This window comes from Daphnia pulicaria, chromosome 7 (genome assembly GCF_021234035.1).
Source record: "Daphnia pulicaria isolate SC F1-1A chromosome 7, SC_F0-13Bv2, whole genome shotgun sequence".
NCBI classification, from domain to species: domain Eukaryota; kingdom Metazoa; phylum Arthropoda; class Branchiopoda; order Diplostraca; family Daphniidae; genus Daphnia; species Daphnia pulicaria.
In genome coordinates this window covers 5,187,056-5,211,985 of record NC_060919.1, presented here as the reverse complement: position 1 = coordinate 5,211,985, position 24,930 = coordinate 5,187,056, and the positions used below count along the sequence as shown (strand labels likewise).

At 44.5% G+C, this 24,930-nt stretch overlaps 4 protein-coding genes across 19 annotated transcripts in view; all 4 read right to left on the bottom strand.

Annotated features, from left to right (window-relative positions):
- The window catches only part of LOC124349362 (voltage-dependent T-type calcium channel subunit alpha-1G-like), a 33,299-nt gene extending 25,831 nt beyond the window's left edge, over window positions 1-7,468 (bottom strand). For 8 of the 13 annotated variants that reach the window (XM_046799870.1, XM_046799872.1, XM_046799868.1 and 5 more), the window contains exon 1: window positions 5,598-7,468. In XM_046799870.1, the coding sequence (XP_046655826.1) occupies window positions 5,598-6,244 (647 nt within the window). In that variant the 5' untranslated portion in view covers window positions 6,245-7,468. The remainder of the gene's footprint in view (window positions 1-5,597) is intronic. The other 5 variants (XM_046799878.1, XM_046799874.1, XM_046799876.1 and 2 more) reach the window with 1 other exon arrangement.
- A 4,212-nt stretch (window positions 7,469-11,680) lies between these two features.
- LOC124349474 (spermatogenesis-associated protein 20-like) lies at window positions 11,681-16,673 on the bottom strand. 2 transcript variants are annotated; one of them, XM_046800119.1, is made up of 12 exons: window positions 16,561-16,673; window positions 16,252-16,417; window positions 15,946-16,165; window positions 15,741-15,887; window positions 15,349-15,675; window positions 15,071-15,267; window positions 14,798-14,999; window positions 13,739-13,931; window positions 13,414-13,591; window positions 13,129-13,337; window positions 12,805-13,004; window positions 11,681-12,168 (listed from the first exon to the last, which is right to left on the bottom strand). In XM_046800119.1, the coding sequence occupies exons 1-12, from the start codon at window positions 16,598-16,600 to the stop codon at window positions 11,884-11,886; spliced, it is 2,364 nt and encodes a 787-aa protein (XP_046656075.1). In that variant the 5' UTR covers window positions 16,601-16,673; the 3' UTR covers window positions 11,681-11,883. The 2 variants fall into 2 exon arrangements, with proteins under 2 accessions (XP_046656075.1, XP_046656076.1); XM_046800120.1 differs by having other exon boundaries at window positions 16,252-16,413; window positions 16,561-16,653.
- A 263-nt stretch (window positions 16,674-16,936) lies between these two features.
- Window positions 16,937-18,954, bottom strand: LOC124349847 (carbohydrate sulfotransferase 11-like). The gene is made up of 4 exons (XM_046800751.1): window positions 18,865-18,954; window positions 18,500-18,661; window positions 17,730-17,953; window positions 16,937-17,668 (listed from the first exon to the last, which is right to left on the bottom strand). Exons 2-4 carry the CDS (start codon window positions 18,594-18,596, stop codon window positions 16,937-16,939), a joined length of 1,053 nt encoding a protein of 350 aa, XP_046656707.1. The 5' UTR covers window positions 18,597-18,661; window positions 18,865-18,954.
- LOC124349457 (activating transcription factor 7-interacting protein 1-like) lies at window positions 18,384-23,794 on the bottom strand. Of its 3 annotated transcripts, none has more exons than XM_046800082.1 (8): window positions 23,208-23,794; window positions 21,816-22,200; window positions 21,602-21,742; window positions 21,370-21,516; window positions 20,187-20,944; window positions 19,309-20,120; window positions 19,064-19,239; window positions 18,384-18,991 (listed from the first exon to the last, which is right to left on the bottom strand). In XM_046800082.1, exons 1-8 carry the CDS (start codon window positions 23,330-23,332, stop codon window positions 18,881-18,883), a joined length of 2,655 nt encoding a protein of 884 aa, XP_046656038.1. In that variant the 5' UTR covers window positions 23,333-23,794; the 3' UTR covers window positions 18,384-18,880. The 3 variants fall into 3 exon arrangements, with proteins under 3 accessions (XP_046656038.1, XP_046656039.1, XP_046656040.1); XM_046800083.1 differs by having other exon boundaries at window positions 21,816-22,071; window positions 23,208-23,793; XM_046800084.1 differs by having other exon boundaries at window positions 21,816-22,214; window positions 23,208-23,339.
- Window positions 23,795-24,930: the final 1,136 nt, after the last annotated feature.

The window sequence follows — 24,930 nt, the reverse complement described above, 5'->3', positions numbered from 1 at the left end:
TTAGTCTACTACTGTTTCTCTCCCCCTAGCTCTATTACAAGTGCATAAAGCTTTTAAAAAAGAGAGAAAAGAATAGTTTATATACATAGTAGTTGTTACGAGTGTGTATATCGAATGACTCTATGGCTGCTGGCTGGCTGGCTGCTACTTTGGTTTTGTTTCCTATATATCTTGGCTGCTGCCTGTTATTCCAACCGAGTGGAGCCGAAATTGAAATAGAAGAAGAAATAATAATAATAAAATGGAGAGGAAAGAAAGGAAGAACAGTTGGTTACAGTCCCGACACAAACTGCTACCACGATACGATTGATGTTCTTTTTTTTTTCTTTTTTGAACCGACTCTAAACAATCGATTACTTTCTCTCTTTCGCCACTTATTTTACTACCCCATACACGGGACCCCCCCACAATATGTCTGCCGTGGTGGTGGTGGTGGTGGGGTTTTGGTCCCACCCGCTACCATCTCTGATTTAACGATGAATCTGTATTTATTGTGACGATGTCCTGTGTGTCTTATTATTGTTCTGCCGGCCAGAAGAGTTTCATTACATCTACGATAGAAGAAAGCCGAAGGTTTATTTGAACGGCCTGTGCCGCCCGCTCTATATGATGATGGCTGGCTGGACTTTCAGGCAGCTGCTGGACCGCTACTAATCTCCATCGATTCCTATCCAGCTGCTGGCTGCGTCTACAGTTGGCCCAACAGTCAACAATGCTCGCGATCGTTACTCGCCCGAAGAAAAAGAAAAAAAACGAAAATCAGTAGTAAACGGTTGGCGGGGAGGCCAATAAACATCAGCCCATCAACAACAAAAAAAAAGAGGCCCCGGACCTCTAATCTAATGTGGAACGATCCTTTCAGGAGTCTACACATCCATCACACACACACAAAAAAAAAATCTCAAAAGGAAACAATTGCGCACTGATGAATCGGCAATGTAACCGCTGGGTAACCGCATTAGCTTGGCTGGGCAAATTCTTCCGGGATTGCGTTTTTTTATCTTTTCTACACCTTAACGAGTTTGCGCTTAATGAGAGGCTCTTCTTATACTACTGTCGCCATGGCAACGCCATCATCATCATCAGCGATGAATCAAACCAAAAAATAATTAAGTTCTTTCGATTTATTTTCTCTGACGTTCGGCCATCATGCGAGTGGTGCGTGACTGAAAGGCCGTGACCTGTTGCCCACAGTCTGGATGACAAGTGCAGGCTGGACATCAGACCCCCCTAGGCTACATATAGTCCGTCCAAGGATGAAAGGAATCCATCTTTTGAATAACAATGTCTGTGATGTAGAAGATAAGAGGAGACATGTTTGTTTTATCAAAACAATGAAAATAATTTCAATGTCAAGAATCGAATAGACGAGAGTGATGGTCTAGAGAATGGAATGAGCAGACACAACCATTCCATCTGCTGCAATGAACCCAAAACCAAATAACAAAAATATATCTGAAAATTCACCAATGGGGGGAAAATAAAAACGGAATGAGGGAACGAACGAAATGAACCCAGACATTCCCGAGCGCCTTTGGCTGACATCATCATTCCAAAGTTGATGGAATAATAAGGAGCCAAATGTTGTATACTCCCAGTTGAGCAGCCGCAACATCAGCCCAAAGATTTTTTTTCTTTAGACAGTGTGTATACGATATAGCTTGTCTTGTTTCTTGTGGCTGCAACTAAATAACAAACAACAGAGAGGCCCTTTTCCAACTTTTTTCTCTTTCAATTCAAAATTATCAAAGAGAGGAAAAAAAAGTATAAAGCCAATTTTCACCAAAAAATTTCGTTTACAATTGCTCCTTGGATATCACATGAAAAGAAACTCTCGTCTCGACTTCACTTTGATTGTCCGGTCGGTTGATTATTTAGTCGACACTTGAAAGAAAGAGAGAAATAATGGCGGGCGGAAGGTTTTTCTGGTGACATCCGCAAGCGCACGGATTGATTCGTTCGTCATCATCCAATCCGCCAGATAGATTTTTTTTTTCCTTTTTTGGGTGGGGGCTGGTGAAGTGCTTGGGGGGGTGAAAAACGGTATAATCATCAAAGACGGGCCAAAAAGAGATTCTTATATACGGGATGGACTCTGGCGCTATTATCTCCGAGGAGGGCCTCTCTTTCATTTCGAATTGGTCATTTGGAAACTGGCCAAAATATTGTCGACGACTGTGAACCGACCCAAAAGGCACATCTCCTGCGAGACACGTGCACCAAGGGGTTAGACAGTGAAAGATGGCCGGCTCTTTGCTGGGCTGGACTAGACAAAAGAAAAAAAGGGGGAGAAAATGTCTTGTGCCAGCCGGATGCGCGCCTGCAAGTTTGCCACTCGAGTGGTCTCACGTCCGCCGACGCCTCCGCCAACGACGGGGCTTTGAATTGGCGACAAAAATCAAAAGAAATCCAAAATGGCCCATCGCCGATTTTTCCCGATGTATCGTCAAACTCAAAGTCGCCCATTTAGATCGACTTATTGTCTTTTTCTTCTCCTAGACATCAACCAATCAAAGAACAGAAAAAAAAGGAGAGAGGGATGTAATAAGGAGCGAAGGAGATCAAGGGCTTCTTCTACTCTCTCACGCTCTTCCTCTTATTATTACGGTCATTATTACGCCCGTCGGATGGATGAGTCGACGAGAGAAAAAAACAAATTTTTTTTTTCCGATGCGCCGGAATCGATCCGGCCTCATTAAGTTTGTGTGTGTGTGTGTGTGTTTTAAAAGCCCCACCAATTTTCACTGGCGTTCAAACATCGAGAGGGTTTTTGATTTTGATTTTATTTTTTAAAATCCCTGGATCTACCTTGGGCATCTTTCAAGAACTCTGCAGGTATCGATCCTCTTATTCGGGATTGATCCAATCCCGTTTGTTTTTGTGAACGATCGCGTAGCGGCAGTCGCATTACTACTAATGGGGGGGGGGCTAAAACTAGGGATTAAAATCACTTTTTAATGGAAGAATTTTACTTGGAAAAAGGATCGCTAAACAATTTCAAATCCCCCTTTCAGACAGAATGGATTGATTCCCTCATTAAAATGGAAAGGTCAAATGTATTTTTCAAGTTGATACCATTAAATTTAACTTGGATTAAATTTTTTTTCTCGGGGGGTTGGTGGAAACGAATGAAACGGCCAATCAATAGAGAGATCGTTTTTCGTCCCATCTCCTCGTCATCGTCGCAATCTCGTCTATTCCCATTTGGCTATGTATTTCGATCCAGCACGGACGTGTAGAGAAGGGGAAAAAAAAAAGATGCGGGCCAACCTTTTTGTGTGTGTACGTGTGTCCGACTCAAATATTTACACTGGGTACGGGACGGGCCAGCAGCACAGACCCCCTCTCTGTGTGTGTGTGTGTGTTGGGCAGATGATGATGACCACGGGAACGAAGGGCGGGCAGAAATAGAAGTTGCGCCAACGGGCAAGAGCAGCAGCAGCCAGCAGCAGCAGCAGCTCGAAAAGATATAAGGACCAACTAAGAAAGAAAAAATTTCTAGTTTTCTCAAGTTGTTTTCTCAACTTCTTTTTGGTCTTTTGCCTCCATGAGCTGCTGCTGTTGTAGAGCGAAAGTCGCTGCTGTCCAAGCTATTTGCCACTCGACACAATTTCAAAACCCCGGTGGCCATTTGACTATTGTCTCGCCGGAAGAGAAAAGAGTCTAGAAGATCAAAATCGCCACTCGGCCAATTTCGATCCTGGCGGCAGAGAAAAAAGGTTCACGTACTCTCCTTCTCTATGCTAATAGAATCCGCGCTGGTCCTCTCGGCCAAACTGCCCACAAGTAAATAATCTACCGACCAAAGAAAAGAAAATGGGGAAAAGAAACGCATTTGATATCGAGCGTGCACAGCTCCTGTGTGTATCGTCAAGGGCCCCACCCAAAAAGGATCGACGCTCGTGCAATCCTCGGGTGGCTTTTATCAAATTATTTTTCTTCTTCTTCTTCTCTGTCATCTTTAAAGAAAATATTGTATATCGAAAATGCACTTGTTTCAATGCCAAAAAAAAAAAGGAAAACAAAGTTTGGGAGGCAAAAGAGAAACTGTCTGGGGCCAAGAGGGACGAACAAGACAGGATCGTTTTTCCTAGCCAAAAAAGATGGGTCGACGAGGACGACGGTGTCGAGCTTCTCCTCCCCCCCCCCCTTTTTCATCGGCCAGACATTGAAGGAATGTCCGACCATCACTCGGCCGGGATGGTATAGCCAACATTTACGTGCGTGTATAGGCCATTTTTTTTATTTTTCTTACAAGGATCGAGGTGGATCTGGAATAATAAAGGCCGAGTAAATAATGCCGGGGGGGACATCTCCGGCAATTTGGCAAACAAACAATGTCACGTTTAGTATTTATATACGAGGGGAATTGTCTACATCCAGCAGGATTTTTTTTTTTTTGGTTTTGTTTTTCGACTGGGCCAAACAAATGGGATTAGACCGTGGCATTTTCGGCTGGAATATCACGAAGATGATGGAGACATACGGACGAGACGCTGGCCAAGAAAAAGAAAACGATCCTCGTCAACGGCTGGACGTCTGATGGCCGCGCTCTCCTGGATCGTCAAATCGACTGATGATCTCAGCGGAAAAGAATGGAAAAAAAAATAAAAGATCCTTCCATTTAGGATATAGAAAATGATGAAAAAGGCGGATTTTCGACTGGATTCAGCATAATGCGATTTTTTGATTGAACCGGGACGGAGAACACACACACACAAAAAAAAACGTCACCCAAGGCAAAATGTGTGCGGAGGCGACAACGTGACGCGATCCAGCGCTAGATAGAAGGAGGATTTTTTATTTTTTGATTCAAAAGAAAAAAGAGAGGGTGGGTGGGTGGTTATATCCGACTATTATTTCGAATGACGGCCGAACCAATCGCGTATCGGTTCTATAGACACGGTTGCCAAGTTTTTCTACGATGCTCGACCGAATCCGGATGGAAATGGCAGGAAATGAGATGCGCCAATCCAGCGACTTTACGCAGTCAAAATGGGGTAAGAATATTAGAGCTCAGAGACATTCTCTCTCTCTTGACTTATTCCGGACGCGGAATTCCTTCCCCTTTTTTTTTTGAAAATTTTCAAAAAAACGACGTCGTCATGGAAACGGGATTGATGCGGAGCCATCACGATGCGCATCGCTTATTAAAAAATAGTTCGATTATTACGTCAACAAACGGGATACTGTACACTGCGGGAATAGATACCTCCCCGCTCAAAATAAAACACACCTACGGTGGGAAAAAAGAACATCCGTCTAAAGTTACAAGAAATCAAATCCGCCGGAAGAAAAAGAAAAAGAAAAAAGATTTTGAATCGAAATGATGGGCGGGAAGAGAAAGGAAGGATTTCAAAAGGGAGAGAAAGTCAATACTTTGGTGTGTCGGATGCGCTCACCTGTCGGCCATGTTTGTCCACCATCTGTCACACGCACACACACACACACACAGGAGTAGGAGGAGGTAGCCCCGGAGTCGGGATCAATAGAGATGATGACGACGACGACCAACAAAGCGGGAGCTCGCCATTTAAATCGACTTAACTTGAATCTAATTAAGACAACAAATTTCCGAAATCGAAAAAAAAGGATATGGATTGGTGATCATCCGCAAGCAAAAGCTCCTGGGCCGGCTGTACTGGGTCATGAAGCCCAAAGTGACGGGTACGAATCCTGGAAAGGGTAAACCATCTTCTTCTTCTTCTTCATCTTCTTCTTGGCCATCAACTTGATCTTCTTCTTCTTCTTCTTCTTCTTCCTCCACTTCATCATCTTCGTCTTCCTCCTCTTGCTCCTCTTCCAAATCCTCCAGATCTTCGTCCACCTCCTCAGAGTGGTAGCCGGAATAGTAGAGGACGTCGTCTCCGCCACCGCCGGCCTCTCCTTCTCCTCCGTAGTTGGGCCCAGCAGTAGACGGACTGCACTCGATGTAAACGCTGGGCGGCGTCCTCGTTGTTTCTGGCTGCTGCTGTTGTTGTTGTTGTTGAGGCTCCACTTGATTGTCCGTCGTCGGCGACTGCTGGACCGTGTCGTCGATGACAAGTTCAGGACGGGCGACGGCCATCGACGGCTGCGGTGGCGGCAGGAGCAGCAGCAGCCGTAATGATGTCGGCGATGATGGCCGGTTCTTGGTCGTGATGACGGGCGATTTGTCTGCCGGCACCGCCGCCACTGCCGCTGGATCGCCTCCTCCTCCTCCTCCTCCCCCTTCACCTACTTCATCTCCGACCCGACGATCCATCACATCGACTGTCGTTCATCGGGGGAGAAAGAAAAAAAAAACTTTCCAGGGCTGGAGCAACTTCTTCTTCTTGATGGTTCGATCGTCTTTTTTTATCTTTTCTCTTTTTTTTTTTCTCTTTTTATTCCTTGATTTCCTTCATTCCGACCGTAACACGCGCCGACCGGCCTGCTGGAGAGGTTCGCCGAGGAGCAAACAAGACTCTGTGCCCGACGGCACAGAGCACACGCACAGTGATAACACACACACACACACACAGACACACACAAGACCACCAGATCTATCTAAAAACACACCTTAGATATATATATTTCCAGGAGCGCGCACACACACACACTTTGCACACACACACACTGACACACACACACACACGGGGAGAGAGCACAGAGAGAGGCTGGCGGCTCCTTATGACATTGCGGTCGTTATCGAATCGGAGATGTTGGGTGTCTTGTGTGTGTGTTTCTTATTTCTCCCTGGGCGGAATTTTCTTCTTTTTGGGGGATTTTTGATTTCTACCAGCGTCAAGTAGCGCCGCGAAAAAGAAACGAAAAAAAGGGGGAAAAGAGAGAAACACAAACCTTTCTTCTTCTTCTACTTCAGCCACCCCCAAAAAACAAACACAAACAAAAACAAAAGAAGAAAAACGAACAAATAAACGCCGAGCGGAAACTGCGCGGACGGATGGGAAACAATCAAATTCGCCCGATTCTTTTTTCTTGTGGGGGAGTTTCGGTTTCTCTTCAGATGTTAGAAGAACGAAATGCACTAGACGATTTTCAAATAATAAACGCCACCGAAATTGTTAGCCCATTTTTATTGGCGGGAATTTCAAATTGAGTCAAATTCATAAATTCGAACCAAAACCGGGCCGGGTTGGTTCGTTCGTTCGTTCCTCTTCACTCACACACTTTAGCGACGCACTTGCACGTACATCCGGTCCGCCACACGTAATATTTTTCAACCTTTTCCACTTTTTATTTATCAACTTTCTCTCCTCCTCCACCAGAAGAAAAAAAAGAAAAAAAAATAAATCGGTCGAGTCTGTAACTGTCTGGTCGTGTCGGTCGGTCGGCCTCTTGTATCACACGAACGAACGACACGGAGGAAACCCCAAAAACGGACTGGTGTTGCCGGCAACGGACGCAAGCACACGTCGACTGATCCGCTTTCCGGACTGTTCCCACTCTTTTTCTCCCACTATTCTCCTCCTCCTTCCCTCCCCACCTCTCTCTCTCTATTTTCTAACCCCCCCCCCTCCACCAACCCCACATACATACACACACAAAGGCGAGAGCACACAGGAGAAGCGGAGAGAAAAACGGAAGGCAGGAGCGGGCCGGATTTCAATGCGCCGCCGTACCATTGCGCAACTGTTTTCACTTTGGTAAAAAAGAGAAAAAAGTTTTTCTTACCGTTTTCTTCTTCTTCTTTTTGACCAATAAAAACGCCCTCCCCACACACCGCCAAGAAGAAAGGTGGTGAGGAGGTGGAGGTGAGGGGGTGTGTGTAATGATGAAAATCAGTCGATGAAGTCATCTCAAACTATTCCGGCCGGAATGTTGTTGTGTCTTCATACGTAACTGGGAGAGAGATTGGCGGAACGAGGTCAAAATCAAAACCCCCAAAAATGTTCTATAAGAGTTTTAGACATTTTTCATCAAAAAGGCGAATAACACACACACACACACAAAGTCCAGTGCGCTAGTACCGGAATGTTTTGTTTGGGTTTTTGTGTTCTTCTTGGACTCTTTTTTTGGGGGAGGAGGAGGAGGAGGCGGTGGACGCTCGGTCTTCTGGTCCGTGCCAATCAGCCGTCGTCCGGCTAATTTTAGGCATCAACATGGCCGCGCATTCCCGCTTGTCCGTGCGCTGCTGTTACACCACCTAATGCGTCTCTCTGTGTGTACATCGTCTCTTTCTCTCTATACAACCCATTGGATTTTTTAGAAACTCCTGTGCACTAGAACAAGTCCCCACAGGCCACTAGGAGCAACAACAACAACCCCCCCCCCCCAAAAAAAAAAAAAGATTCCGGAATGTGGATGGAAAATTTCCCCTCTCCACCAATGTGTACAGTGTACTGGTGGAGTTCATCGGCGACTGACATTTTCAAGTGCAGGCGCGATTCTCTTCACACACAAATCTTTGGCGCTCCTAACGAAAAAACTAAAAAAACATTTCAACATTTATCAAATCGAAGAAGAAGCTGAGAGAATCGACAATTTTCTAGGTCAAGTCTCTTCTTCTTCTTTCTTCTTCCTATTTCTTTGGGGCTTGTAGTGAAACACAAAACAGCGGCGCGGGGGGTTAGACGTCGTTGGGGGGGGAACAGAGAAAAGTGGTAAGGAGACAACAAGCGCACGGAGAGAGAGCAAAGGAGCGAAGGAGAGTGGAATAGTACGTGCGCCTTTATGGGTCGACAGCTTGTCTATATTTAAAACATGGAGCAATTCCGGTCTTAAGAGGGAGCGAGAACAAGAAGAACAAAGAGAAACAAGGAGCTCAGCAGGAGCAGCAGCAACAGCCGGTCCAAAAAGGCGGAGAAAAGATTTGTCAATGTTTTTTGTTTTTACACCAGTCAATTCGAGCGTGAATTAACAGACACGCGCGTCAATAATTGCCAAGCAAATGGTGTGTGGATGTGTGTGGGGGCGACACATTCCGGACGAGTTTACACGGTCACTGGCAAACAAATTCCATTGACAAATTTCCAATTGGTGTGTCCGGACCGAAATTATAACGGCCCAGCAATTCACTCAAGGACAGCAGGGCCAAAATATTTGTGCCCGGACATTCCTTGGCAATTCTCGTCATCGTCCATCTCTCGTGTAATACTACACGTCGCACAGCTGTTGGGTTGCGGGCAGACTCAAACTTTTCGGTGATGAGTTGGAAAATCTTGTCGCCTGGCGGTCGAAACATTCGTCCAGCATTCGACGGGAGAACGGACGAGCCGTTAAGTTAAGCGTCGCCGGTTATTTCTTTTTATTGGAGCACTTCATCACGTCCGTCGTTTTTTTTCCAATAAGCCACATTTCGACACTTTGGGGGCCGTCTCCCGTCTGATTTATGCATTAGCATATAACCGACGTTTATCGGCGCTTTGGTCGCAGCCCAAATGTCCTCCAATGAATCAAATGTTACGCAACTTTGCTCCTATTACGTTTGAATTGGCGTCGATGGCGGGAGCAGGAGCAGCCTGGAGCGATTCCAAGCATTTGACTTTTGCAGTCGACCCCGCCGATTAGTTAATGAGTCAACTCACTTGTTATATCACACACACACCGGACTAGTGTGAGCACTGCTATGCTGGCCATTCGTGAAATGTTATTTAGATTCTTTTAGCCCGTCTTTTGTTTGATGGCAAAGAAAACAAGAGAGGAACAACAGAGGCTTGTAGCCAATCCATTGCACGTCTCATTGACTCATTTGTGGAACGTTACCAAGTTTCCCTCCCCCATTGTTATTTCTTTCTTTTTTCGCCCGAGTTGGGATTACAACAACAACAACAACAACACACATTGGCTCCGACCAATCACCGCAACTTGTGTGTGTGTGTGTGTCACCTGATGATTTTTATAGAGCGTGACGAGATGTGTAACAAACAAAATGTCTCATTTTTCCTCATTTACATTTTTGTCTTCCAGCTCCTTGTATAATCAACAAAAAATTTACCCGACTTGTAACAAGGACGTGGAAACCTCCCACCCCACCCCCCAGTCGTTATTTTTGCACACGAAAATTACTAGCCAAGAAAAATACATTTTTTTTTAAAAATAAAAAATAAAATAAACCTGGACGTCGTCGATCGATTCATCTTGTTATTTTCTCCTCTTCCAGGATGAGTCGACTTGGGTTGTTTTATGCAGAGAGCTTTTTTGTCTCTCTCTCTTGTTGGTTTATCTCGTCGGCAGCGGCCCATTGTTGGTAGTTCTCTCTCGTAATCATTTCGACGAATCAAGGAGCGACACGGTGGAAAAAAAGGGGAGCCCCAAATGTTGAAGGAGCATCTTCTCATTTCGATCGTTTTTCATTTGTAATTTGATTTGGTTTTTTGGTTTTTTACCTTTTGACGAGAACGTCATTGTTTCCGTTAGTAGTCGTTGCCGATTTTCTTCCGTCGCCTGGATGTATCATAAAAGGAACTTTTTTTATCTTTTTATCTAGACGGAATGATAAAACACGGAAAGACACGATGAGGTCCGGGTTGGCCAACCCCAGAGACTTTGAGACTCTCCTTTTCCACGTACACCGCACTGTCTTGTATGGAGGTAGGAGGTAGGAGGCTGGATGCGCCGATGGATGCGGTGTGTGTATAGTACACCATCACGATCGAGATGGCCAGGGAATTGAGGTAAAAGTTCTCCTTTCTCTTTTCACGGGGATTCTTCTATTCTTTTCTCTCTTTTTTTATTATTATTATTTGTTTCCAGTTCCTTTTTTCTTCTTTGTGGCTGAACTGACGCTGTGTGTGTATCTGCCGGTGCATACACACAACATCGATTGAATACGAGTGGGGTAGGGGGGGAAGGGAGCGAGGTACGTCGAGGAGCTGGAGGCGCGTGCCGCTCGTCGACGTACCTCGCTCTATATTGTGCAAAAGGAGAGCCATCCGAGTTCTTCTGTATGTCTCTCTAGCCTCTCTGTCATCCGACGACGACACACCTGCTGATGGTAGTTCGATAATGCGGCCGGAAAAGTCACGTAGCAGCTAGAAAGGGTCGCCCGCTCTTATTCGTCCCTCCTCCTCCTGGGGGGCTAACATAGATTTGAATGGCGATCGAATTCCGTCGGTCGATTTGCATTCGATTCCGTGTTTCTCCCTCTCCCCTTTTCACGACGCCGGTCCGACAGAGAAATCCAAAGTAAAAAAAAAAACCGGAATAAAATATTGATGCAACTCCTCCTCCTCCCCTTCAAAAAAGGAGGTGGGCACAAAAGAAATGGCAGCGTAATGCACCGTGAATAAATAATACAACGAGAAGAAACTCGGAGGGAGCTAAAGAAAAACGGGGGGCGCACGGAGGAGAGAATACGGAGAAAAACGGAAGCGACACACACAAGAAAGAAAAAAGGAGCAGCCGGAGGAACACACACACACACACACCGACTCCAATAGCTTTTGTCATTGGTGCTGGGCCATCGATCAATTTCCTTTCACCGGGTTAGTGTGTATAGCACAGCCCACCCACCCACCCCCCCTCACAAGCTATACCTCAATCATGTCAGCGGGCCACGTTGTTGGCGGTTATCATTCAGCCAGAGAAGAAGAAGAAGAAGAAGAAGAAGAAGAAGAAGAAGAAGAAGAAGAAAAAAGGAATACTTCAATTTTCTCTCTTTCCCAGAACACAAAACGGAAACTTTACAAGCGAAAATAGACACTGGCGCCGGCCGCCAGGTCAACTTTGCGGTCGATATATTTTACGATAGACGTACGAACGTCGAGCAATTTTATCCGACGATTTCGAATACTACATATACACAACTTTTCTTTCTATTCTCTCTCTAAAATATAGTGTGGTAAGTATTTCTATGTATATAAGAAATGGAGGAAGAAGAAAAAGCATTTGGTGAGTCCGTTGTGTATCGCTGCTGGGCGCAAAAAGGAGAAGAAAGAAAGAAAGAAAAAAAGATCAATGTCAGTTCGAGTTAAGCAACTGTCGTAAATCCTCTGGGGAATCAACGGGAGCCGAGCAGGATCGATTTCGGCAGAGGTAAGCAGCAGCGGCGTCGACCACGTCACCACCTTTTAGGGGCGGTTTCATAGCCGCTAATGACGGCCTACGACTGGCCAAAAAAGAAGAAGAAGAGCTGGACGGATCGAAACGGATCACCACTTGACCCAGTAAGGATTTGCGGTGCGTCACGGCCTCTCTGAAGAGCTGATGGCCGACATCTGACGATCTGGGACCCACAATCACCACCTAATCGAAGAAACAAACAAAAACAAAAAAATTAGAAACTCAAAAAAAGAACCAGAAAGGAAATCTGACGATTGCACGCACGAACGTATTAGGATAAGCCGGCCCCTCCCACGCCCCCTTCGTGACTTGACCTCCTGGCTGACGTATCTAACCATCCCGCACAGTCAATCCGATAGCCAAAAAGAAGAAAAACACACACACACACACACACACAGACAGACAGACACACACAAAGTAGGCGAAAAAGAACCTGCACGAGGAAAGAAATTATCGATCACCAGCGTCACGGACAGGAGAGAGCGGGAGGTCATTAAATGGGTTTCCTTCTCTGCCTTTTTTTATTTTTCCACCTTGATCTTACCCCCACCCCTCCTCTCTCTTCCGGCTGCGCACGAAAGGAGCCGATTACAACAAAAAAAAAACCCGTCCTCCTAACGAGAGATATACGAGGTCATCAGATGGCCTGTGTATAATGTCAACTCGACTCTTTTACCATGTTGTGTAAGGCTGCCGGATCTGCTTTTGTTTTTGTTTTACCGACTGTTGAATGGGGGGGGGGGGGAGGAGGGGATTGTGTCTTTTCTTTTCTTCCAAAATATATAAAAGGGGCCGGAAGGCTTTAGATGTCGTCTATACCTCGGTCGGCGATCCTTGGTGGAGCTGCAGGGCGGCCACCATTTCGGGCAAGGAGACGGGGATTTTGGCCAGCCGATCTTGGAACAGGCACAGGGTACGTCTGGCTTGATCGCGATAGTCGCTCCGATCGACCGCAACGGCCAGCCGTTCCAGATTGCCCACAGCTATCGAATTGCCGGATGGCTCGGCTCCATCTTGCTCTGGATAAAAAAATAACCCAAAAATCCGCCGTGAATAGTTCGGTAACAGGTCAGGTCGGGCCCAAATCTCAAGCCAAAAAAAAAGAAATAAATCCCAATCGGATTCGATTAGATTTATACGTACCTTCCTTGAGCCGGATCAGGATACTGGGATCGCCGGCCGCCGAGCTAAAGTATCCGCCCTGCGACGGGTCCCAGAAGAGTTGGTCTTGTTTCTGCTGTAATTCGTCGGCCCATTGGATCCATTTCTCGTCCTGACAGGCCGTGTACAAGTCCAGCAGTCCACGAATGACGAAAGCGTAATCATCGAGGAATCCTCCAATCGGCTCGGCACTGGCGGAATTGCGGAATTGAATGAATTCCGACCCAAATTAACTTAGAAAAAGGAAAACAAAAATTGGACTCTCACTTTTGAGAGACGGCGCCTTGTTGGCCGTCGCCGCCGCGGTAGCAGCTGCGCAAGAGGCGTCCACTTTGCCCGTCGTAGAGATGCTGGCGCACAAACTCGGCTGCTTTGGCGGCCCTCTCGACGTAAGTGTCTCGGCCGAGAATCTGGCCGGCTCTGGCCAAGGCCGAGATCATCAAACCTGCGATCGCGTTTTCATATTTATTTTCAGTAGAAAAAAAGAATGAGGGTAACAAGGAAGACGGACGCATTAGCCGTCACATCCAGCCCGTCTCGTGGCTGGAGTGGAAAGACGGACCCTAAATTTCTCGGCAGCGAGGAGACTCACCGTTCCAACTGGCCAGCATTTTATCGTCAAGATGTGGACGTGGTCTTCTTTGGCGGGCCTCCCGCATTGTTGATAAGGCCGTCTCCAGCAACTCCCGCAAAACGTCCATTGATAATCCAAACTTGGCCGCCGTTTCCTCGTCGCTCCCGCGAATAATCAGGACGTTCTGGCCCTTGAGCTCATCATGTGGATCCTGCCCGAGTTGCCCAGTGTGCAACAACAACAACCAAGAAAGGAAAAAGAGCATTAGGTATCGACTCATTGATCGGATAAAAAGTCTAGCCGACCCCCCACCCTCTCATCCGTCCGTCCGTCCGTCCATCCTTTGGCCTTTTCTGAAAGAGCAAATAAAATCGTCAAAGTGGTAAGCACATGCCAAACGACTCTTGTCCAAGACCTGCTGGTAGACAAAAGAGCCTGTCGCTACTATACGGGGGTGATAAACAAACGTTTTATTGGGAGGACCGAAAGAAACCCAACGACGCCGGCCTCCATCTCTGTCGAGAACCCCAAGTGAAATAGAGGGGAGACGGCCAGCCCCTGAGCTAGAGGATAGGATAGGACAGGACGACACAAGGCAAATACAAACAAACAAACAAGGAGAAGGTTCATACGACAGAGGAGCGCGGGGATGAAGAAGGTCCGGCCCGTCATAAAAAGGGTCACGTATAACGGGCACCAGAGGAGGAGGAGGCCGAGCTCCTAGTTTGGCGAATTTCCAGGGAAAGAGGTTCTTAACTGAGGACAGAGAGAGTTGGGTGGAACAGTTACGGAAGAGGAGAGAGAAAGGGCGAGGCTTTCACGTCACACAGTCCCTTTTCATCGGCCATGTCGACTGCAAATGTCCGGCAGGATAAAGACAGCGGGCCCTATAAAAACTTGTTCTTTTTCTTCTCTCTCCTTTGGCCACCAATGGTCTGGAGATGATACATCAACTGATTGAATATCTTTTGGCTCGTTCACCGACCAACGCCGATCCCGACTTTTACAACGGGATGATGGAACGGAAGGATGCGCGCGGTGGTATCTGGCCCCCTCCATGAATAAGAATAAACGGACCTGATAGGGATCCACGTTGCCGCTGGGTCGGATGTCAAAGTGATAGCAAACAATGTCGGACACTGTGACATCCGGCCCGACTTGAGACGGAGCCGGTTGCGAAGCCAAAACTGACTGGATTTCTTTGTGGCTCCACACACAGAAGGCTCCTTCGCGCTTCTCGTCCGCTCCGGTTTCCGGATACGAATCGGCGTCCTCGGCGCTGTTAAATTTAGCATTCGCGGGGTGACCAAAAAATTTACATGTTAACAGAGAGAGTGACAAAAGAGATACCTATAAAATCCGCCGGATGGATCGCTCAGATCGTTGCTAACGTAGGTGAGGATATCGCTGGCGACTCTGGCGAAATCTTGGTCTTTTGTCAAAAGATAGGCGTCTGTGTAAACGAGCGCTAGCTGGGCTTGGTCGTAGAGCATCTTCTCAAAATGGGGCACGTGCCATTTCTCGTCGGTCGAGTAACGAGCGAAACCCTGGGCGCCGGAGGAGGAGGAGGTGAGGCAAAAATAAACATGTTTATGGATCCAAATGTATCGAACAAAGATCTAATTTACCAGACGGACGTGATCAAAGATCCCTCCTTTGGCCATCATGCGCAGCGTGTGGAGGCACATGTCCAGGGCCAGGTCGCTGTCGGCTGCGTCGTCGCTGAGAACGTGCCAGCGCAGCAGGAGGTTCATGTTGACCGGTTGCGGGAATTTCGGAGCTTTGCTGAAACCGCCGAATTTTGGCTCGTAGCTGCCACGCAACTGCTGGAAGCATAGATGGCCGCAGTCAAAGGCGCTAGGCACTTGATCTCCACTTCCCAGCGTGGACGATCGTGCCAAAGCAGTCATGATTTTCTCGCCGGATGCCTTGAATTTCCCGGGGTTTTCTTTCCACTGTTATCAAAAAAAGTTTAATGCCTGGGAAATAAAAACAGAGCTGATTAAACAAGAGTTGGCACCTGCTCAGCCAGGGATTTCAAGATTGTTTTGAAACCAGGTTGGCCATAGTATCGGTCATCAGGAGGATAATAAGTGCCCCCGTAAACTGGTTTAAGTTCTGGGGTCATCCAAACACTCATTGGCCATCCACCACGGCCTGTGATGGCCTATTGCATAACAGGAGAATGATTAAGTGGTCTACTAATGAAATCTGGTAAATCTCACCTGAACGAAGCTCATGTACATTTTATCAACATCTGGTCTTTCTTCTCTGTCGACTTTGATGTTAATAAATTCAGAGTTCATCAGCTCTGCAACATTTTCATCCTCGAAAGATTCCTTCTCCATGACATGGCACCAGTGACATGTTGAATATCCGACTGACAGAAATATCAACTTGTTTTCTTCTTTCGCCTTTTTTATGGCTTCTTCACCCCACGGATACCTTCGACGTAAAGGAAATGATAGTGTTAGTGAAATACACTTAAAGTAGTAGAGGTAGTAGCCTATGAAATAAAAATATAGACTAACCATTGAACTGGATTGAATGCATGTTGTAAAAGGTAAGGTGATTTGGATTTGATGAGCTGATTTGGGTCATGTTTATGACATCCAACAGCACTGGAAGAAAGGGCCATTCTTGTTGCAAGTTGTGTAGTAAATTTTGAATAAAATGCAGGATGTTTCAACAGCCTGCCTTAAAAAATTCACAACTAATTTTAGAAAAGCGGTAAAACCACAGACTATAAATAGTCGATTTTACAAATGACGATGTTGGAAAATAAAAGAAGAACGCTGTCAAAACGTTGCACAAGAATTCTTTGGAAAAACCTGACTTACCTGCTCTATCTAAGAAAACGTTTGCACATTTGAATAACATAATATTTCTGCCGAAAGCCTAGAGCGTGGCTGAAATTATCATTTCGTGTTTACATTCAACGTAGCAGACGAAAACATTTGAGTTGAAAGAATTTTAAGGTACGGCCGCACAATGGCGCCACTCCCGCCGGTCGTGATTAAACCGGGAATCGGGACTTTTTTTGTTCCCCCCCCCCCCCCCCGAAATTAAGGTGCAACCAAAATATGGAAAACGTGTAAAAAGGTCGTCCAAATTTACGACCTGCAGTTTTGCGCATTCCTATGTTGGAAAAGTCTAAATTATGGTGAAACACTAAAACTACCGTAACAATAAACTGCGCATCGCCAATTTCGTCGGCTATAAATAATCAACATCGGCTCTCAAACAACCAACCAAACTTAAACTCAAACAGATTTCAGTAGTGTATTGATAACCAAACAACCGGAAATCGTCTTCGTAGATGCGAAAGAGGTCGCTCATCTGTTGATAGCTAAGCTGACTCACGGATCGCTTCCAGAAAGAAGTCGTTTTATGCGTCCGATTCGTCCGAAAAAGTCGGCTTACGTTACTTTCATTTAATCTCTGCAACAGAAAGTCGACGTCTCGGTGCAAGGTTTCAAACTTTCCGACGATATCGTATTCCATGGAGCACGGAAGGCACAGATCAATCATGGGCCTCCAATGGACGTCCAACTGTCTCCGCCCCGCTTTCCATTCGTCTATAACGTAGCTCACGAATTCGGGAAATGTGACATCGTGACCGGTCTCCAAAGATAGTTGACTCGGCTGATGGCGATATTTCCGAATAATTTCGGTTCCAATTCCCGTTTGATAAGCCTTGCTGCTGCTATTCACATCGGCAAATTTGTCCTGGTAGGCGGAGGCCAGCCTTTCCAACGGATCCCGCACGAAAATGACTTTGGTGTAATTGCCCAATCCGGTACGGATAGCGTCCGCCGCTCCGTAAGGTTCGAACTTGCGCATTTGATTTTCTTCGTGCACCGATTGACTCGGTATTGATGATAAATCGTTCGTTTCTACAGCACCCGAAAGTATCAACATTAGTCGTTTGAGATTGGTGCTGGCCACCTGGAAGAATTAAAATTGCATCAGATTCAATATAAATAAATGTTATGCAGTTATCTCTTACTTTTGGAACGTAGCAATACATCAGCCGATGGCGATCTTCGACGTAGAATCTGGCCGGTCGAGACTGTCGTCTCCAAGTTATTTTACGACAACTTTCGTCTATTAAATTCCTTCTCTCCAGTTGGATCTTTTCCATGATCAACTCGATCGATCGAGGTAAGGCGGCCTCCGACTGGTCAGCAACATCTTCAAGATGAGCAGAGTATCTCGCACGATACTCATAGCCTAGAGGCATTATCATGAATAATGAAAGAAGGAAAAAAAACCAAGAAAATGAAGCTTTCAAATTCTATGAATTTGTAAGGGACAAGGGACTAAACTTGAAACTTGAAATTACAGACTGAGTAAACCGGTCTCTAAACGTTCAATCACTGATTAAGTTTGTGTTTCTACCTTCCCTGACATATATAGCCATTTGAATAATTTTGAAATGGGCGTGGATAGTTTATAGAGTACACGTGAATGAAAGAAAACCTTGAGGGTGTCGTGCCATTTATGATGGAAAAATATCTGACACGCATCCAACAAGGAGACTCGAACAAATCAAATTCCATAAGAAGAGAACGAAAAAATTTTCCTTTTTTGAAGGAGTTGTCATAAATATTCTGCAACTCTCAGTTATGTGGCGACTGGCGAGTATCTTATACAACAAATCAAAAGTTTTAACTATGTAATATAATATCATAAACACGACATACACACAACGACTCTAAAAAGAACCGAACGTATAGATTATGTTAAAATAAAATGATTGTAATAATTTTAACGAACCCCAACGGTTGATCAAAACGAGTACCAAAAACACGACGAATAACGCACAATAAAGAGATATTCGACGAACGCTGCTGCTGGGATTTGACTCCAACATCCCCAACAACTTCAAACCATCTCAACACTCGGACTCTATCCGCTTTCTATCCATCTACTACTTTCCTAGACAAAGAAAAAACAAAACTATTTTCATAACAAGGACACTTTCACTCGACCAACGGAGCTTTTAGCCCTCCGGCTAGTGCATAGTATTGCATGGGATCATTTCTTTCGAAACGAAAAATCGTGACAAATTATTCTCGAATATTTTTTGTTGCTTTTTTGGTGGTTGGAAGGAGGGGCCGACAAGATGAAAAGTTCGCCACCTGTTGGGATCCAACGTTACATCATTATGGAAGCCGGTTCACTGAACGGCATTTCTTGACTTCTGGCATCCGGACGCCACCGGAGGACGGCACCAACCCGAAAATAATAGCGATAGCCCGAAGTTAACTGACAATTTTAACCCCAAAACATTATTTGTATTGTTCGAAAAATGTTTCAACTTTAAAACTATGTAGTTACCTCTCTGAAAATGTAACTCATCGGCAAAGGTAGGGCCGAGAACCCAGCCACACGTAACCAGGAAAATTCCGAAGATGGAACCAGTCCTTTTTCTTTTCGAGCGTACAGAACGTAAGACTCAATTAGGCTAACTTGGCTTTGCGCCATGTTTGGTATCGTCCATTGAACTCGAATTCCTGTTTTTTTTCCGAGCATAATTGCAAACAACGTATTAATTACAGTATTAATTTATGTTTTTGGTGTACCTCTTTCGCATCTGGTCAGCATTAAAATTGGTTTGAAGTTCATGAATAAATGATTCGGCCATTCGTCAACTGTTGGAGCAGCAGGTACTGAAGGGGCGGCCGCAACTACTTTTGATATGGCTATCAGATCTGGAAGAATCTTCTTTGTCGCCCCATGCGATTTTGTTGATTGTAGTTGCGCTGGATTGCAATTAATTACAGATGACTTGACGTCAGTTTTGTAGCTCTCGCTGCTCTGGAATTCTGATTGTTGCCGAACCGGTTGCAATAATGGTCCAGGAGGATTCGGCGGAACTTCTGGAGAGCGCAGATGTTCATCCATGGGTGAATCAAGACAGTTGGATCGTGGAATCCAGGTCCTAATGTTCTGGAATTGTTGAACTGGTTGCTGCTGCTGCTTCACTTCATTGATCACAGGCGGTTGAATAGATTGAGGTGTTGGCTCGGAGATGACGGAATTGCACGGAAGAGTTGGAAGCTTCCATTTATGGTAGAGGCCGATAGATTCGACTCTTTTTGAAAATTCAATTTTTTTCGAAAATTCCAGTTTTCGAACAAATTCCTGCTGTGGAATTGGTTTAGAAATAATAGGCATGTGAAATTTAGTCGTTTGACATGGATTATGTGTAATGACCGGCTGCATATGAGCAACGGATTGAACAACAGTCGTCTGAATGTTTTGCACCTCACAACATCTACTGGACTTGGCTGCTGGAGGGGTTGCTGGAGGCGATTGACTGATTGCGACTGATTGCTGACTTGCGATAGTGTGATTTTTCGTGATGCCACTCGAATCATACCAACGTTCTTTTCTGTGAAAGAGAATTTTAAAAGAGTTAGAATTAAAATTAAAATTGTAATCGCGTGTAAATACAAACATTAATTTGTTATGTTGTTCCACAGATGCTATGGTCGAAGCATTAACCGATGTAATGCTGCACGGTAACCGACGCTTCCGTTCAAAATTTGAATGCGATCCGCAAGTAGGACTCTTCGGGTGGACCCCGGACGGGCCGGCTGAATGACTTCCAAATGCAGAAATCAACGGCGGAGGTCTAGATTTAGGTGGATTTGCGTCGATAAATCCAACCGAAGAATTGGCTGTCGATGGCCAAGTTCCAGACGGATAACCAGACGTAGGTGATTCACTTTCCATTGTCGTTGGTTTGAACGACGGAATAATTTTACTTGAGGAAGGACAAAATATCTTCATAGATGAAATCATGCTGCCATTCGATGTAATGTCCATTGGAGGAAAGTATGAAGGTGGAGTAGGTAAACCGGGAAAACCTGATAAGTCGTCTGCCTTTTTTAAAATGCTATCAGGTTTACAATCACCAACTATTGGCTCGTCTGGTGAACCGTGGCGGCTGGCAACTTCTTCAGTCGATAGTGAAGTCCCATAACCGGTGACAACGCATCCATTATTACTCGGCGATTCGTCGCCATCAGATAAGGTCAAATCAATTTCAATTGATTTCTGATCTGATTCCTTGGGAACGACGTCCGATTTCTTAGATCCGCACAATTTGTCCCCATCCGAATTTTGCGATGAATGTTGTTGCTGCAGCATTGTTAATTCTGGAAGATCCTCTGTTGTTGTGAATTGTTCACTGTCGTCCGATAATAGTTCAACCTGCGATTTAAAAAAAATTAACATTATATCATCCTCACTTCGAAACTTTTCGTTTTTGGTCAAAACATTTAGCCCGTACAATATCCCGTATCCAATCCCGTATAATATAGAAGAAATCTTTTTTAAGTTATATACAACGAGGTTTCATCTAGTTAGTAACAAATGAGCACTGATTTTGTTTTATGAGCAAAAACCGGTATATCGAACTCGAAAACAAACAAAAAACCTTTCGAAAAAACCTTTCGAAAAAAAAAAAAAAAAAAAATTGAAAAACCTTGTACGACTCGGTACGACTTTATATGGATTTGGTGTAAGATAAATAAGAAATCTCAATGTCAAATTCTCAAGGGCGCACGCGCAAGTTAGCCGGCTAGAAGAATAACAAGATAATTTGCTGTAGACTTTGTCCACATCATACTATATACCTGACAGCTCTCATTGCAAAGTTCGCTGTCCTTCTGTTTAACGCGAACTTGAAGTCCGACGTTCCTGGTTATCTTCATGGGTGGAGTGCTGCCGGACTCGTCTGAATTTTGCATATGCTTTTGGATGACGGCGGACAGATCGTTCACCTATTACCGCAAATCAAATCAATAAATATGCAACCAAAAAGAAAAAAAAAGAGATTGAAGTGCATGGCAATGGCAGATGTATTACGTGTTTTTGGAGCACTTCAATCCGGTTTTTATATTTAGCCATCTGGACGTCAGTTTCGTCTACCTGCTTGCGCAGCCAATTGGTGTATCGATGTCCATCGATAACTTTCCCTAGCTGGTTTTGTATCATTTGCTCCAACTCCTTCCAAATTAAATCCAGTTCTAATTAGATCGTGGGCGCTATTTTTAATTTAAAAGAGGTGCAAAATACTTACCTCCGTTGAGAGTCGTTTGACCACGGATGATAGCTTTGACATAGTCTGTCCATTACTTCCGTCGACGGCGGCAGGTGCTGCTGACGTCACGCTTTTAATTTCTATATTCGGAACTCGTTTGGTGTTAACTGTCGGAACGGGATTGTGGACAAACTTGAGCGAATTCGAAGACGACCAGCAAGGATTGAAATCAAGACCTGTTGGATTTGTCTGGTCCACATCTGTCACCTGAGCGGTTTCACTCGGTGACCCGACCCTTTCAAAACACAAAGGCGGTGAACACGAACGAAACGAAGACATGGGAGCGTATGCAACTGCCAAAGCGTTCACTCTGAAGCTCGAGCGACGACTACAACAAGTTCTATAGGAACCCGCAGGTAAATATCTGGAAAAAATACACTAGTATAGAAAGTCAATTGGCAAACCGGTTCTTGGCGCTACGGACGCTATACCTAAACATGGATACGAAAGATATACTATGGTAATTTCTAATTTCCTTAAAAAAGAACTATCCTTTGGGGTTTGGCAGCTCTGGGCAAAACATTTTATGATATGATTACACAAAGCCTTTAATATATTCCGACTTTTTCATGACTACTTAAGACATGCCTTCAGTTATGTTGGGGAAATTCCCGAAAGGTAATGAGGAAAACCGTAAGTCATCACAGTCTTTTTTTGGCTTTCTTTTGAAGGAGGTGAACGTCCTGTTTAAACGTGAAGGGCATCGTCACAATTATACAGGAGATTGAGTATACTTGTTTGAAGTGCAATTATAAATTTAAAATGTCCGTTTCACATTTCGTTATCAAGAGATCTTAACAGTTATAACGACCATCAAGATTCAAGCCATTGGCGTTATTAAAAAAGCTAAACTAATAACACTGATGTGACCTTTGATGTTAGCTGGAAATTGTTTTGTTTCCCCCTGCCCTTGCCCTGGGGTACATCACAACATTTAACGACAGCAAAAGAAGGCGTGCATAATTTTTCTTCGTAACCCTCATTGATCTCAGTTATTACAAGCAAAAAGGGAAACATGTAAAATTGCGATGCAACCTTGATAAGGAAATGGAATGAAGAAACGAACAAGGCCATGGATGACCTCCGTTTCGTTGTTAAGTTGATTTCGCCTTAAAATTCAGCAACGTTTCGCTTGGAAATAAATTGTTATCACCTGACAGCATATTTTTCTCGAGTCCGACCCCTTAAATGATCACTACCTATAAAATTCTAATAGAACAACTTTGGTCCGATGACCCTTTCAGAGCTTCTACCTCGATCCTTGTTACACGTGTCACAAAAGACGTCACGTATACAATATCGTCGCACTCGGTTCTGCACTAGTATATGTTTCACATAATAGACAAGAGAAAAAAAAAGAAAATAGCTCACCTTAATTTGCAGGTTTTTGATTGGTATACGGTTCCATTATTTTCTCCTTGAGTAACGTGTTTCTTCTGAGCAGACGACAGACGAGGAAGAAGAAAAAGAAGAATATCTGGTTCTATGTCGACCATTATTTCTTTCTCCGGGAATCTAGATTATCGCCAAAAGTCAAGTGATTCACGAATAAATCCTATTTGGCTTGTTCCACTAACAATCTTCTTCCAATTGAGAACGTGGTTCGACAGCTTCCAGCGTTTCAGTGATTCGTTCCCAAATCGGAATATTGGGGCGGAGAGGAGTAGCTGGTGAGCGTAATTATGTTGGCAATTGGTTTAGTGAACTTGAACCGTTTGCTGAACAAAAACTGAATAATGTGTGTTCCGAAACTGAAAAGAAATTGGGAGAGGATGTTGACGTTAGAATGAGCACTGGGGAATGACGCACAGCATAATGCGTATGCCAACATATATTTAAAAGAAACTGCATGAAAAGCCAGTCTTAAAGGGGTTTAGCTAAGAATTTGAGTACTCTAACGGGTTCTCAGATGAGGTTACAAGACTCGCCCGTTTACTTCTTGATTCTTTCTCGAAATCTAATCCAACACTGCTGCGCTGCCCTCTGACATATCCTTACCTTTTTCGGCCTCGTTGCCAGATCGTTCTTTTCATCTATGACACTTCCCAGTAAACCTGTTTTAGCTGGCTCGGCTGTTACGAAATCCAAAACCTATCAAATTTACCTTAATCCTGGAGACATTTCATGGCCTAAGGTCGTGCGAGTCCTATACCGATTCAAATGGTTCAGGGCCGTTCATAACTTCTCCGGTTAATTTATTTAACTCAAAAAGTGAAAGTGGATTTAGACGCCCTTGCACAGATGTTGCGACACAATTGAAATGACATTGAACGAGCCAAAATTAACTCTATCTCCGGCGTATGGATTATCCAAGTCATCAGCAAAATTTGAACATGCAGCCTTTGGCAGTATCTCATTCTTGATCGTGGGTTCGCCGACGTACAGTTTAACACACACACTTGCGGATGGCGGGTAAGTTTCTTCATTAAAAAGAACCAAAACCTCAATGCTTATTACCTTTTTTGGGAAAATTCCTGTCGTCTTGTTGAACTGAATTATGAATGCAGTTTGATTGGTGATTGCCAACCCAACTGATGTTCTAATTTGACAAGAGCTACTTTCAAATTGCAACCCACTTCGCAAAAGCACCACAGCACTATAATGGCGTTTGAACTTGTTTGGTAACCAGCAACTTTGGGATATCGTAATTTTTCTCTCCAGGGTATACACGTAAGGTTTAACGAACCTGTGAAACATGTAAGCACGATTTCGCCGCTATATTGCCAAATAAGTAGTCAAACATAGTCGGGGAAATTCCCGTATTGTTTATATAGGCTAATTTTGGTAACAGTTACGAATAAGTCATCCTCCTTTTTTGGCGCTTTCTTTTTTCTGAAATTTCGACATTTCGTGCCAAAATTGAACCAGATTCACGTGAAAATGGCTTTCTCAATACCTGTCAAATTTTATTTTACATTTTTATGATTACCTGAGGTACCCTAATAATATACCGTTATATTGAAGGGATAGGTGCCATCCACCGCACTGCTTTTCAGTTTTCACGGATGTTGTTATGCCGTTGTTTTAATTCAAATAACGCAAACACGACACATTTTTTTAGAAATTGAGAGCAGAACATTTTCACTCCATTAGA